We start from the raw sequence: 16444 nt of genomic DNA on the forward strand, positions 1-16444 counted from the left end.
CAAGTGATGCTCCTGCCTCAGCCTTTTGAGTAGCTGGGAGCTGGGACCACAGGTGCATGCCATCACACCTGGCTAGTTTTTATATGTTTTGTAGAGACAAGGTTTTGCCATATTACCCAGGCTGGTTTCAAGCTCTCGAACTCAAGCGATCCACCCATCTTGGCCTCCCCAAGTGCTGGGATTACAGGCGTGAGCCACTACTCCAGACCAAAGCTGCAGTTTTAAGTAGGAAGGTCAGGCCTTCTAAGAAAGTGATCCCTGAAAGGGAAGCCTTGTAGCAACCTGGGAGAAGAGTAGCTTCGAGAGGGAGGAGTCCAGTAGGGCAAACCGAATGTGTGAGGAACAGCAAGGTGGTCAGGGCAGATAGAGAGGCGTGAGGGCAGGGAATGCTGGAAACGGGCCAATACTTTAACAACAGACAATTGGCTGTGCTGTACTCACTGCTTCAGGCAATAAAACCCATGCCCTTTTTTTTTTTTAATTTAAAAAATTTTTAAATTTATGTGGTGCCTGTTTCCAGTCAGCCAGCTCACGGCCAGCTGAGTGCTCCCCATGTTTTTTTTTTTTTTTTTTTTGAGACGGACTCCTGCTCTGTCGCCCAGGCTGGAGTGCAGTGGTGCGATCTTGGCTCACTGCAACCTCTGCCTCCCAGGTTCAAGTGATTCTCCTGCCTCAGCCTCCCAAGTAGCTGGGATTATAGGTGTGCACCACCATGCCTGGGTAATTTTTGTATTTTTAGTAGAGACAGGGTTTCACTATGTGGGCCAGGCTGGTCTTGAACTCCTGACCTCAGGTGATCTGCTCGCCTTGGCCTCCCAAAGTACTGTGATTACAGGTGTGAGCCACCGCGCCTGGCCCCATGCTCATTTTAAAAGGTTTAAAAATACAAAGAACTTTCTGGTTGATACTCGGGTAACAAGAAAGTTTAATGAACTAGAAAATCCTATTCTCAGAACATCCTGGAGTAATCTAGCCAATGTGTGCTCACGTACAACCTGCTCGGGTACTCAGGTACAGAAAAGGAGAGACTCTGCTTCAGAAGTCTGACAGTATGAGTGTGTGGAGCTAGGCCTCGTGCATGGTTCTGTGCGGAACCAGCTGTTTACTTTGGAAAAGCTGCAGAGCTGTTAGGGGCTTTGGTTTTTCCATTTGTAAACTGAGGCTAATAACACTTACCTAATAAGACAACTAGGTTGTCATCACAAAATGAACATGCTGTCAACCTGTGTATTAAAGTCTAAATAAAATTTTACTTTTTATGCACAGTGATGGGATCAATTTTCCACTAGCCAGTTATTAATGTTTACTAACTAGTTCACATCCATTTATAATCTACATGGCTTTCTAGTCAAAGGGTTCTCCCTGAAGCCGTGGCACATTTCTAAAAGTGTTAAAGCTGGAGTGTTTCACAAAATGGGGCCAAAACCAAATTATCATCTTTAGGAAAGCACAAAAGGGAAAAAAAACAGAAATGGTCATAGCGTGTTAACAGTCCCCAGGAAGGCAGTGAAGTCTGTTGAGCAAGGCTGGCTACATGTGCATAAATGGGGGCACTTAGGCAAGTTTTCTTTGAGCCCTGGTCTACTCATTTGTGAAATGTGGATGACGACAGTACCCGATGTGTCAAGAGTGATGCGACACAGTACCTTGTAGTACTAAGCCAGGACCTCAGTTAGCACTAAGCACTCTTACTATTGCCTCCACCTGGCACAAAGCAAACTGAGATCTTAGGTGGGCCCATCATGTGTCATCTGATTGTCTTAGAAGTTCTTTTTTTCTAAGACAGAGTTTTGCTCTTTTGGCTCAGGCTGGAGTCCAATGGCACAATCTCGGCTTACTGCAACCTCCGCCTCCCGGGTTCAAGCGATTCTCCTGCCTCAGCCTTCTGAGTAGCTGGGATTACAGGTACCCGCTACCACGCCCGGCTAACTTTTTTGTATTTTTAGTAGAGACGGGGTTTTACCATGTTGGCCAGGCTGGTCTCGAACTCCTGACCTCAGGTGATCCACCTGCCTCGGCCTCCCAAAGTGCTGGGATTACAGGCGTGAGCCATCGCTCCTGGCCACAAGTTCTTATTAATAAAGCAGTTCTGCATAATCCTTCTATCCAGGTTTGATTAACAAACTTACATTTTTTTCTGAGTACCTTCTGTGGGCCACACACTGGAACACAAATAATTTTCCTTATCTAACAAATTTCCTATTAGCAGCGTTCTAAATAGCTAGTATCTTGAATAGGACTTATTTTCACACCGATTCTCACTCCTTCTTAACAATTTAGGACCAACTGCTTTTTATGCATTTGTCTCTTCAATACAAGGAAGGAGCTCAGTGTATGGGAATGTTAAATGGCTGATAATGCAACCTTCTTGCTCATGAACTAAAGAATGTCGGCCACTGTGCCCGACTGGGTGCTATTTTATATAGAAAAAATGTTTGCAAGATTTTAAGGTAAGTGTTGACAGTTGCATACACACCTGTGACTAGAAGTCAACTCAGTAGTTTCACCCTTATTAGGGTAAAACTTTAACTCCGTAAGTCTGCTACCTGACAGGCACAGCAAATGTTTAAGGAAATCTGCATTTAACTTAAACAGACATCTGCTGATGGAAATTTGGCGTTGGTTTGCTCAAATTAGTAAGATTAAGAAGATCTTAAATTCAGCTGGGCGCGGTTGCTCACGCCTGTAATCCCAGCACTTTGGGAGGCCAAGGCGAGTGGATCACTGGAAGTCAGGAGTTCAAGACGAGCCTGGCCAACATGGTGAAACCCCGTCTCTACTAAAAATACAAAAATTAGGCAGGTGGCTGTAATCCCAGCTACTTGGGAGGCTGAGGCAGGAGAATCTCTTGAGCCTGGTAGGCAGAAGATGCAGTGAGCCGAGATCCTGCCACTGCACTCCAGCCTAGGTGACAGCACGAGACTCCGTCTCAAAAAAAAAAAAAAAAAAGATCTCAAATTACTCAAATTAATAACCTAACATCACACCCTGAGGAACTAGAAAAACGAGAGCCAACCAACCCCAAATTGGCTGTTTCCTTATGTTGAAGAGACTAATGTATAACAAGCAGTTGGCCGGGTGCGGTGGCTCACGCCTGGAATCCCAGCACTTTGGGAGGCGGAGGCGGGGGGGATCACGAGGTCAGGAGATCGAGACCATCCTGGCTAACACAGTGAAACACCGTCTCTACTAAAAATACAAAAAATTAGCCGGGTATGGTGGCAGGCGCCTGTAGTCGCAGCTACTCGGGAGGCTGAGGCAGGAGAATGGCATGAACCCGGGAGGTGGAGCTTGCAGTGAGCCGAGATAGTGCCACTGCACTCCAGCCTGGACGACACAGCGAGACTCCGTCTCAAAAAAAAAAATAAAAAAAAAAAAAGCAGTTGGTCCTAAAACGTTAAGAAGGAGTGAGAATTGGTGTGAAAATAAGTCCTATTTCTAGCAGGCTTTAACCTATTTATGCTGGAGGTTGCAAATTTTTTGGTGTGGAAAAATCAGACACTGGCAATGACCTTGAGCAGTAGGATATAAATAACTCTCACAAGCTTAGCGTTCCAATAATGGAACACTAGGCATAAATAGGTTAAATATAATTGGAATAATCGTAAGCTAGTTCTTTAAAGAGAATTTCAGGCATTCTCCCCCTGCTACATCCAGAAAAAAAAATATTGCTTGAACAAATTTTCTGTGATTCTGGAGACTTTTACAACCATGTAGTAAGAGCATAAAAATTTAGCAAATGGGCCAGGCGGATCACTTGAAGTCAGGAGTTTGAGACCAGCCTGGCCAACATTGTGAAACCCTGTCTTTACTAAAAATTCAAAAATTAGCTACACGTGGTGGCACGTGCCTGTAGTCCTAGCTACTTGGGAGGCTGAGGCACAAGAATCGCTTGAAACTGGGAGGCGGAGGTTATCACGCCACTGTACTCCAGCTCTGGGTGACAGAGCAAGACTCTGTCTCAAAACAAAAACGAAAACAACAACAACAAAAAATTTAGCAAATGACAGCGTGTGTTAACAACGGCTAATATGTGTATATATTTCTTCACTTGATCTTAGCCAAAAGGCTGAGAAGTGATGTACATATTTCTTTAGGTCACAAAGAGTTTGGCTTATTACTAAAAGGCCTTTATTAAACAACAGAATATAAATTCTTCTCATCTGCACATGGTACATACTCTAAAATAAACCACACAATTGGCTATAAAACAATTCTATAGCTAATTAAAAAAAAAAACCAAAATCACACCAACCACACTCTAGGACCACAGCACAATAAAAATAGAATCAGTACTAAGAAGATTGTTCAAAACCATATGATTACGTGGAAATTAAACAACCTGCTCCTGAATGACTTCTGGGTAAGGCAGAAATCAAGAAATTCTTTGAAACTGATAAGTACAAAGATACAACACACTAGAATCTCTTGAACACAGCTAAGGCAGTGTTAAGAAGAAAGTTTATAGTGCTAAACATCTACAACAAAAAGTTAAAAAGATCTCAAATTAATAACCTGACATCACACCTTGAGGAACTAGAAAAACAAGAGCAAATCAACCCCAAAGCTAACAGAAAACAAGAAATACCCAAAATCAGAGCTGAACTAAATGAAACTGAGACATGAAAAACCATGCAAAAGATAAATGAAACCAGAAATTGGTTATTTGAAAGAATACATAAGAATGACTGATCACTAGCTAGACTAATTAAAAAAAGAGAGAAGATCCAAATAAATACAATCAGAAATGACAAAGGGGACATTACCACCAACCCCACAGAAAAATACATAGAACTATCATAGAACATTATGAACACCTCTATGCACATGAACTAGAAAATCTAGAAGATATGGATGAATTCCTGGACACATACACATTCCCAAGACTGAGCCAGGAAGAAACTGAATCCCTGAACAGACCAATAATGAGCTCTGAAATTGAATCAGTAATAGATAGCCTATCAACCACCAAAAGCCCAGGACCAGATGGCTTCACAGTTGAATTCTAACAGATGTACAAAGATGAGCTGGTAGCACTCTTACTAAAACCATTCCAAAAAATTGAGGAGGAGGTACTCCTCTCTAACTCATTCTATGAGGCCAGAATCATTCTGAGTCCCAAACCTGGCAGAAACAACAAAAAAAGAAAACTTCAGGCCAATATCCCTGATGAACATAGATACAAAATTCCTCAACATAATACTGGCAAAACGAATCCAGCAGCAGCACAACAAAAAGCTAATCCACCACAAACAAGTAGGCTTCACCCCCGGGATGCAAGGTTGGTTCAACATATGAAAATCAATTAAATGTGATTCATCACATAAACAGAAGTAAAAACAAAAACCACAGAATTATCTCAGTAGATGAAAAAAAAAAGCTTCCAATAAAATTCAACCTCACTTCATGTTAAAAACCCTCAAAAAACTAGGTAATGAAGGAACATAACTCAAAATAATAAGAGCCATCTATGACAAACCCACAGCCAATATCATATTGAATGAATGGGCAAAGGCTGGAAGCACTCCCCTGAAGAACTGAAACAAGACCAGGATGCCCACTCTTACCATATCTATTCAACATTAGTGCTGGAAGTCCTAGGCAGAGCAATCAGGCAAAACAAAGAAATAAAAGGCATCCAAATAGGAAGAGAAGAGATCAAACTTCTGTGTTTGTAGATGATATGATTTTATACATAGAAAACGCCATAGTCTTGGCCCAAAAGCTCCTAGATCTGATAAACGAGCAGTCCTCAATCATTTTGGCACCGGGGACAGGTTTCGTGGAAGACAATTTTTCCACGGACTCAGGGGATGGGGTGGGGGATGGTTTTGGGATGAAACTGTCCCATCTCAGATCATCAGGCATTAGAGTCTCATAAGGAGTGTGCAATCTAGATCTCTCACATGCGCAGTTCACAATAGGGTTCACATGCCTATGAGAATCTAATGCTGCCACTGACCTGACAGGAGGAAGAGCTCAGGCATTAATGCTGGCTAGCCCGCCATTCACCTCCTGCTGTGTGGCCCAGTTCCTAACAGACTATGGACCAATACCAGTCTGTGGCCCAGGAAGATGGGGACTCCTGTGATAAACAACTTCAGCAAAGTTTCAGGGTACAAAATCAATGTACAAAAATCAGTAGCATTTCTCTGCACCAACAACATCTAGTTGAGTGCTGAATCAAGAATGCAATCCCATTTACAACAGCCACACACACAAAATATCCAGGAATATAGCTAACCAGGGAGGTGAAAGATCTCTACAATAAGAATTACAAAACACTGCTGAAAGAAATCAGAGATGACACAAACAAATGGAAAAACATTCCATGCTCATGGATAGGAAGAACTGATATTGTTATAATGGTCATACCGCCCAAAGTATGGTCGTACCGCCCATATGGTCATACGGTCCTACCGCCCAAAGCTTTACAGATTCAATGTTGTACCTATCAAACTACCAATAACATGCTTTACAGAATTAGAAAAAGCTATTCTAAAATTCATATGGAACCAAAAAAGAGCCTGAATAGTCAAAGCAATCCTAAGCAAAAAGAACAAAGCTGAGGACTTTACATTACATGACTTCAAACTATACTACAAGGCTATAGTAACCAAAACATCATGGTACTGGTACAAAAACAGACACACAGACGAATAGAACAGAATACAGAGCCTAGAAATAAAACTTCATACCTACAACCATCTCATCTTTGACAATGTTGGCAAAAACAAGCAATGGGGAAAGGACTCCCTATTCAATAAATGGTGCTGAGACAACCAGCTAGCCATACGCCAAAGAATAAAACTGGGACCCTTCCTTACACCATATACAAAAATCAACTCAAGACGGATTAAAGACGTAAATGTAAAACCTAGAACTATAAAAACCCTTGAAGAAAACCTAGGAAATACTATTCTGGACATAGGCCCTTGCAAAGATTTCATGACGAGGACACCAAAAGCAATTGCAACAAACACAAAATTACAAATGGGACCTAATTAAACTAAAGAGCTTCTTTACAGCAAAAGGAACTAAGAGCAGAATAAACAACTCACAGAATGGGAGAAAATATTTGCAAACTGTGCATCTGACAAAGGTCTAATATCCAGCATCTATAAGGAACTTAAAGCAAATGAACAAGTAAAACCAAACAGCCCCACTAAAAAGTGGGCAAAGGACATGAACAGACACTTTTCAAAAGATGACATAAACATGGCCAACAAGCATATGAAAAAATGCTCAATATCACTAATCATTAGAGAAATGCAAATCAAAACCACGAGAGGCCATCTCACACCAGTCAGAATGTCTATTATTAAAAAGTCAAAAAATTAACAGATGCAAGGTTGTGGAGAAATAGAACACTTAAGACACTGCTGGTGGGAATGTAAATTACTTCGGTCACTGTGGAAAGCAATTTGGTGATGTCTCAGAACTTAAAACAGAAGTAGCATTTGATCCAGCAATCCCCTTATTGGGTACACACCCAAAGGAATATAAATCTTTCTACCATAAAGACACATGCATGCTTATATTCATCACAGCACTGTTCACAATAACAAGGTCATGGAATCAACCTCAATACCCATCAATGATAGACTGGATAAAGAAAATGTGGTATGTATACAGTATGGAATACTACGTAGCCACAAAAAGAATGAGATCATTTCCTCTGCAGCAACATGGGTGGAGCTAGAGGTCATTATCATTATCTTAAGTGAACTAATGCAGGAACAGAAAACCAATACCACATGTTCTCACTTATAAAGGGGAGCTAAACACTGAGTACACACAGACACAATGAAGGGAACAACAGACTCCGGGGCCCACTTGAGGGTGGAGGATGGGAGGAGGGTGGGAGGAAGGTGAGAGGAGGGTGAGGATCAAAACACTACCTATCAGGTATTATGCTTATCACCTGGGTGCCAAATGATCTGTATAACAAACCCTTGCAACATGTGATTTCCTTATATAACACATCTGTACATGTACCCCTGAAACTAAAAGTTAAAAAAAAAGCCTTTATCAATAATAGTGCAGAAAACTTCTGTATCTGAATAAAAATTCTAGGCTGTACATCATAGATTTTCATAATCTTAAAATGTTAACTTTATAGAATATTCTGTTCCCTATTACAAATATTAGTAAACTTGGATATATTGTGACATTAAACACTGATGGTCCACACACAGAACTGGAAATCAAATCCTGCTGAAAACTCAGGCTTACCGGACCCTGAAGACTTCCATCCTCCCTGTCAATACTGCCTCGAGAGAGTCTCACATCAGGTTTCTGAAGAAATTAAAACAAAATCAAAACAATTTCATTTTTGATTTGAAAATTTTTGAAAGATTCTGTATTAAATTCCTTCCTTTTTAACACAATTGTCCTCTGAATAAGAAGAGTTGAAAGTTCCCCCGTTTCAAAAAAATTCCAGTGATGATAAATGAAGGTTAGCTGCCTTGGGAAGAACTGCATTCCTCTCCACACATGCACACCTTACAGACTGGCACCTGCACTGGCCCACCCAGTGCTGGAGAACCTGCACTTTACCTCTATTCCAAGTAGCACAGATGGCTTTCTTCTTCACTGAGAGACCCGCAACCCCAGGATAAAAATATCAGGCATTACTTGCGGCTTTCTGACAGAATATGGCTTATACGGATTTGGCTGTCTTGCCAAAGTAGCAAACGAGTTCAATTACAAGACTGTTTTCCCACACTGCATCTAGAATATAGAAACCAAACAGAGAAATCTAGATTTTACGTAAATAATAGTACGGAAATTTCACCAATATCAGAATAAACGAAGTAGGCTACATGCCTTTATGGTGAAGGAACAGGGCAGAAAGGCTTTTCCTCATGAAAACAACCCTGCGCTCCCGCAGTATGGGTTACGGGCCTTCAGCCACAGTGGCTCCTGCCTCCCCTTTGCCCAGGAACACTGGCCACATACTTCTTCCTGGAAAACTTCTGTTCACTCTTCAAGGCTCAGCCAGACACCCTTTCTTGGCAGCATATTTCCCTCTTCAAGCAGAGCTGGTCGCTTCTTAGCCTGTGCCTTACAGATACCTCTATGTTGGCACCTATCAGGCATAATTACTTCCCTCATTAGAGATGGAGCATCTTGATGTCTGATTTGTCTGTGTATCTCCTATTTCCCACACCTGAGCCTGCCACTGAGCACACCATCTGCAAGCACTTGTTGGGTGGGGGATGGAGAAATGAGCTTCACCTCTCCCTTCTTTTCCAATTCCAATTCCAGTGCTGTAGCCCAAACCCTTTTCATTGTACCAGTTCCTACTAGGCTTTTTGTCTCTGTCTTAACTATCTCTAATCAAAGCGGGGTCAGTCGTGGGTGCCAGGGTGTAGTAGGAAGTTGGTGAAGGACGCAGCCACCATTAAGGTAAGAGTGATCCTCTGATGGCTCAGAGGTAAACAAACTTTCCAGGGCAGGGGCCCTGCACTGTCCTTTGCCTTCTTCCTCCCTTCCCCCTTTCCTTCCCTCCCAGGCACAAGTGCCTGGAGGGTAGCTGTCTGAGGTCTGAGAACAGCTCCTACCAGGAAGTGGGTAAAGGAGCTCCTGATGGCTAATCACTAAAAGGGGGCTCTGGCTGATTGTTGTTAACAGTCCTCAGGGATTCCATATGGGAAAAGGTGAAACTTGTGTGTTGTCCCTGAATTTAGGACAGATTTTGGATCACTTACGGAAAAACATTCTGATAATCAGAGGCATCCTGAAACAGAACAGACAGCCCTGACAGCAGTAGCAGAGAGTAAGCAAAGAGGGCAAAAGTCACAACTTACTTATCTGTTCATTCAACAGAATTACAAAACAGCTCATGTATATCAGCCCCATATCCCTAGTGCCTGGCACAGTTCCTGGTTGGTGCGCACTCAACACATCAGTGTTGACTGAATTAACCTCCATGCTACTATATAAAAAAAGATGTTCCCTTTCATGTAAAAATATTCATTTAAAAGCAATAGTTAAATATAGATGGAAAATGACCTAAATCCTCAAATGTAGCGTTGGGTGTGGTGGTGTGTGCCTGCAATTTCACCTATCTGGGAGGCTGAGGTGGGAGGACCCTTTGAGGCCAGGATATCAAGACCAGCCTGGGCAACATAGTGAGAACTCATCTCTACAAAGAAAAAAATTTTAACAATTAGCTGGGAATGGTGGTGTGTGCCTGAGTCCCAGCTACTGGAGAGGCTGAGGTGGGGCGATGGTTTGAGCCCAGGAGTTTGAGGCTGTAGTGAGCTATCATTGTACCACTGCACTACAGCCTGGGTGACTAAGCAAGACTCTGCTCTGTTAGAACTCTCTCAATGAGTAAACCAGAAAAGTTCAGAATAAATATTTCTGAACTCTGAAGAGCATAACTTAAAACATTGTACTGTGTTTACATGTACTATAATATCAAGGAACAATAATTTAAAAAATGAATTCTTACTGCAGATGTGATATATGTAACTAATGCCCATACAGGGGAAGTCAAACCTAGAGGCATGCAGTTGGCGACTATGGCAGAAAGTATGCTGTGTTTTTTACCAGAGAGGACTATCCCATTAGATATGGACAGCTGTGGCTGGGTGTGAAATATAGCTCAAGAGAAAATTCAGAGGTAGGTAGTTCCTGACTTCTAGGATAGAATCTTCTCTGACAGGTAAGATAGACATGAATAGACAGAAAGGAAACCAAGCAAACACACGTAATACATTGATTCCAACTGGCAACTGAAGGGGAACTCACTGGGGCGGTCCTATTCCATGTAGCAGAACTCACAGATCCTATTCCATGGAATGCTGAGGTTCTGCCACTGCCTGAATGAAGAGGCAGCTTTGTGGGGCCCAAACATCCCAGATATGCTTAAGAAAAAATATTCCAAAACACAATGGACTTTGAGAAAAAGTACCTGAGAAGACCAGACTCCAGGCTGACAATTCACAGAACATTACTCAATGTAAATATCAAGGTCAGGAAAGATTTCGGGAAGATCCAGGAACTGTTCAAGCTTAAAGGAAACTCAAGAGATGTGATAACTAAATATAACTCATGATCCGGGACTTTTTTCTAGAAAGGGCATTCTGTGGACAACTGGTAAAATATGAATAGTCCATTGATTAGCTAACAGTATTGTATTATTGTTAATTTCCTGACATTGGTTAACTCGGCTATGGTTATTTAAGAGAACATCCTTATTTTTAGGAAATTCACATTGAACTATTTAAGAGTTAAAAAGCAGGATATCTGGTATTTACTTCCAAATGGTTCAGAAAAAATGGTATGTACAAATATGCAAAGCAAATGAGGTCAAATGTTAACAACTGGAGACTCTAGGTAAAGGGAACGTGGGAATTCTTTGTACCATTCTTGTAACTTTAAAAAACTCTGGAACTATCCTTTCCTCTTCTGCCCATTCACTTGAGGGACCAGCTGGGAGCTGGTTCTGCTTAGGGGTTCTGTTGAAGGGCTCTAAACAGAGAGTGGAGGTGATTAGGTTTGACTCTACTGTAGCAGGAAGGACAAGTTTTTATTTTCATTTTTTATTTATTTATTTTTTTGAGGCGGAGTCTCCCTCTGTCTCCCAGGCTGGAGTGCAGTGGCATGATCTTGGCTCACTGCAAGCTCTTCCTCCCGGGTTCATGCCATTCTCCTGCCTCAGCCTTCTGAGTAGCTGGGACTACAGGCGTCCGCCACCACGCCCAGCTAATTTTTTGTATTTTCAGTAGAGACGGGGTTTCACTGGGTTAGCCAGGATGGTCTCGATCACCTGACCTCATGATCTGCCCGCCTCGGCCTCCCAAAGTGCTGGGATTACAGGTGTGAGCCACCGCGCCAGGCCAACAGTTTCTATTTTTAAGAGACAGCGTCTTGATCTGCTGCCCAGGTCAGAGTGCAGTGGCTATTCACAGGCACAATCATAGTGCATTACAGCCTCGAACTCCTGGCCTCAAGCAATCATCCGCCTCAGTTTCTGGAGTAGCTGGGACTATAAATGCACGCCACCACGCCCAGTTAGAGCTACAGTCTAAGAAAACAAAAGACCCACCAGGCCCAACTTACGATTTGGTCATTTAATAGTTACATGATTTTGGTTATTTTAAAATATTGTATACCTCATTTGTCAATAATGTAACAAAAGAAACATGCACTTACTGTAGAAAAATTAAGATACTGCAAAAATAGATGAGAAAATTACAAATCACTCAACCTTACCATTTGGAAGTAATTATCATTAGTTATTATGGAGTAATTAAAATGTAAAAGTAATTATCATTAGTTAATACTGTGGTGTAAATGTATGTTTACAAACATGGAACCACATCATATGATTCTGCAGCCTTCACATAACATTTATACAGGGCAAACTGACAAAACAATGTTTAAGGCCGCACAACGTTCCACTGCATGATTATCATCACAAAATAGACAATGGTAGTGAAGGGTGGGAGCTGTGGCACCACGTGGCCTGGGTTCTAATGAGGATCCAGTCCTTACAAGCTGTGTGACCTGGGCCTCAATTTCTTCATCTCTAAAATGGAACAGTAATTGTAACCAACACATAGGATTGTTAGGAGGATGAAATGAGTTAATATTTGCAAAGTACTAAGTTGGTGCCACACAAGAATTAAAATAAATAGTTCTTTTATTGTTGGATATTAGGATCATTTTCAAAATCCCTTATAAATAGGCTGTAGATGAACACCTTTGTATACAAATCTTTGACTAAGTCCCTGATTATTTCCCTGGGACAGATTTCTTTTCTTCTTCTTTTAGAGATGGTGGTGGTTGGGGCAGGGGGTCTCACTATGTTATCCAGGCTGGTCTTAAATTCCTGTGCTCAAGTGATCTTCCTGTCTCTGGAGCAGATTTCTAAGAAAGAAATTACTAAGTCAAAGAGTTTGAACATTTGAAAAATCTTGGTATAAGTTTCCAAATTGCTCAAGGCTATCCTGATTTTCATCTATGTAGTAATATGTGATAGCATTTCTCTCACTGTACCCTAACACCACTGTATTATCATTTTAAAACTCTCAACCAATTCATAAAGAAAATACTGTATAATATATTGTTGTAATTTGCCCCTCTCCTCCTCCCTTTCCCCAAATAGTTGACCATTTTTGTTTCTTATCATGAGATGCTAAGTTCCATGAAGACAGAGGCTATGAAGCTGTCTGCCTCACTGCTGCATCTCTGTTACCTGCTAGAACACCAGACAAACAGGTGGAGGAAATGAATGCCCTGTGCATTTTTCCAGTGAACTGATTGTCCATGCCTCTTTGGACAAGGCATATAACCTCTCTAGGCCCAGTTCCTCACCTGTAAAATAGGCAGAATAATACCTACCTCAGTCAGTCATTATCAGAATGAAAGAAGTGCCTGGCAGCATTGTGCACACAGATGTGTAGTAAATATTTGCTGAAGGAATGCTTCAATTAATATCCAAGGCACTAGAGATATGTTATAGACGAGGAACTTGACTTAGAAAGATTTAGTTGCTTGGGGTAACACAGCTCTTAAACAGTGGAGGTGGGCTTCAATCAGTCAACAGATAATAAGTACCTTCTACAGGCAGGAAATATTTACTGTTTTACTTAAACAAAAAATGCAACTCATATTTTTGCCTATAGAATAAGGTATTGTTTCATGTGTTTACATGAATTAATCTATTTTTATTTCCATATACATTTCATGAAATGACTTTCTTTAATGCATAATTCCCTAATGTGGTATTTTCCTAAAGACAGGATTTTAATTTTAAAATGAGAAAGGCTTATCCATATAAAATCTACGTGTGTTCTGTGAATGAAATAAATACTTGAGCTTTTTCTTTTCATACAGCATACACGGACCTCCTGAATGAAAGGTGAGTGCCTATTGGGAACTGAAGAGCAATACAGCCAAAGACAGCCAATCAGAAAGAATAGATTCTCAGCCAGGTGCAGTGGCTAACACCTGTAATCCCAGCACTATGGGAGGCCGAGGTGGGTGGATCACCTGAGGTCAGGAGTTCAAGACCAGCCTGGCCAACCTGGTGAAACCCCATCTCTACTAAAAATACAAAAATTAGCCAGGCATGGTGGCAGGCGCCTGCAGTCTCAGCTACTCGGGAGGCTGAAGCAGGAGAATCACTTGAACCCGGGAGGCAGAGGTTGCAGTGTGCCAAGATTGCGCCATTTCACTCCAGCCTGGGGGACAAGAGTAAGACTTCGTCTCAAAACAAACAAGCCAAAAAAAAAAACAGTTCGGCTTAGCTACAGTCTCTATTTTCATGTGGGTATGGCTCTAGAAAACTTCAAATTTAAGGTTTATAGCTCAGTCTTTTCTCCTTTCACTATACTGTATTGCTTTCAAATCTGGAATCTGGTATGAGGGAAAAAATAGGAGAGCTGTTGGCCTTGCTGCGTAGCAGAAGCAGGGACAGCAGCCTGGCTTCAGACAGACAGCCTCTTGCCACTGCTCTTTAGTTCCCCGTCTCGGCATTCATCTTTCATTCAGACTGACTGGATCTGCTATGTGAGGGAAAAATGCTCACATATTTCTTTCTCAAAACACAAAGTAGGCTTTATATAGATAGGGCTTTCTCATTTAAAATTAAAATCCTGTTTTAAGCATAGTATCACATTAGAAAATTATTGTGCACGCAGTAATAAAAAAAAAAGCAAGTTGCAAAGTTACTCTATTTTTAAGCAATGCCCAGTGGGAAAGAAAGCTCTTTCAACCAACTGAGGTTCTAACTAAGGTTGCCAGCAATCTCTGGCACTCACTTTGTAGGACAGCTTTCAGAGTATATTTGCAGGCACAGAACTATTTCAGAAAGGACAGTATCTGATCTGGGAAAAAGAGAAGGGAGTGTGGGGCCAGGCGTGGTGACTCACGCCTGTAATCCCAACATTTTGTGAAGCCATGGTGGGAGAACTGCTTGAGCCCAGGAGTTTGAGACCAGCACGGACAACAAAGTGAGACCCTATCTCTATAAAAAAAAAAGTAACAAAATTAGCCAGGCTTGGTGGCATATGCCCGTAGTCGCAGCTACTCTGGAAGGAGGCTGAGGCAGGAGGATGACTTGAGCCCAGGAGGTTAGGGATGCAGTGAACTAGTATTGTGCCACTGCACTCCAGCCAGGGCCACAGAGTGAGACTTTGTCTCAATTAAAAAAAAAAAAAAAAAAAAAAGGAGCACTAGGTATAGTACAGAGTATCTGCTGTGGGGCCATGTGACCTTGGGCAAGAGCATCCGGGCTGCTATCATAAAACACATTCTGTGCAGGGTTGTTGAGATAATGCAGAGATCCAGAGGAGGGACTCCTGACCCACTGAAGTACTCAAAAAGTAAGAGATGTGACTAGCAGTAGCAACCATAAAAAATGATGTGATGATGTGATCTCTGAAAACAGATGTCAAAACAGATGTCAGAAGACATCTGTTTTGATCTAAAATTTGGGTAATATTACTGACAAAGCAAGTTAATTTTTCAAACAAGAACAGAACTTATCTAATAGGGTGCACAGCTGACCTTACTGAAGTAAATGGCAGGACCAGAGCAGTAGGCCTGGGTGGGTCTAGGAATGAACCAGTTTATGAAGATGAAAACAGAAGCTAAGCATCTTTTTTTCTTTTCTTTTCTTTTCTTTTTTTTTTTTTTGAGATGGAGTCTCGCTCTGTCACCCAGGCTGGAGTGCAGTGGCGCGATCTCGGCTCACTGCAAGCTCCGCCTCCCGGGTTCACGCCATTCTCCTGCCTTAGCCTCCTGAGTAGCTGGGACTACAGGCACCTGCCACTACGCCCAGCTAATTTTTTGTATTTTTTAGTAGAGACGGGGTTTCACCATGTTAGCCAGGATGGTCTCGATCTCCTGACCTCGTGATCCGTCTGCCTCGGCCTCCCAAAATGCTGGGATTACAGGTGTGAGCCACTGCACCAGGCCTGGTAAGCATCTTTAGACATTTTTATAGCAATTTGAAACAGTAATTTTTCGGCTGTCAAAAAAGTCTGGCTTATATTTTTATGTCTTTTCTAGTCAATGATTTTGAAATTTTATTTTACAAGAGTATTGGTCTGCAACGGTTTAGAAAGAAAGATACAAACTGGCCCTTCCATGCAGTCTGAGAAGCCCTGTATTGGAAGTTTCCTTGGCCTAACAGGAGAGAAAGACTTCTGACACACAGCTTCAACAATGACCTGATTAACCTAAAAGTAGGTGCAGCGGCCTGGCCTGGTGGTTGCAAGGACACAGACCAATAGCTCTGGGCCTAGCTCATGCCAAAGGCCAAGACCCAGAAACAAGCTTGTAAATAGCAGGTACCATGGAAACCAACAGTAATTTTTACACATACACAGCATAAAAAGGACCACAACGAGATATAATTACCATTGTTAGAGTCTCTTCACCAAATTAAGGACCATAAAGCACGTGTGTGCATAACCAGAGA

At 41.8% G+C, this 16444-nt stretch overlaps 1 protein-coding gene across 27 annotated transcripts in view; it reads right to left on the reverse strand.

Annotated features, from left to right (window-relative positions):
* The window catches only part of PTK2 (protein tyrosine kinase 2), a 340227-nt gene that overhangs the window by 20356 nt on the left and 303427 nt on the right, over positions 1-16444 (reverse strand). For 22 of the 27 annotated variants that reach the window (XM_055349579.2, XM_055349577.2, XM_055349578.2 and 19 more), the window contains one exon: positions 8236-8298. The exons of 3 other annotated variants lie outside the window; for them this stretch is intronic. In XM_055349579.2, coding sequence (XP_055205554.2) covers positions 8236-8298 — 63 coding nt within the window. Of the gene's footprint in view, positions 1-8235; positions 8299-12071; positions 12886-16444 lie in introns of those variants that run through there. 2 more of the 27 variants (XM_063709540.1, XM_055349594.2) reach the window with 1 other exon arrangement.

This window comes from Gorilla gorilla, chromosome 7 (genome assembly GCF_029281585.2).
Source record: "Gorilla gorilla gorilla isolate KB3781 chromosome 7, NHGRI_mGorGor1-v2.1_pri, whole genome shotgun sequence".
NCBI lineage: Eukaryota > Metazoa > Chordata > Mammalia > Primates > Hominidae > Gorilla > Gorilla gorilla.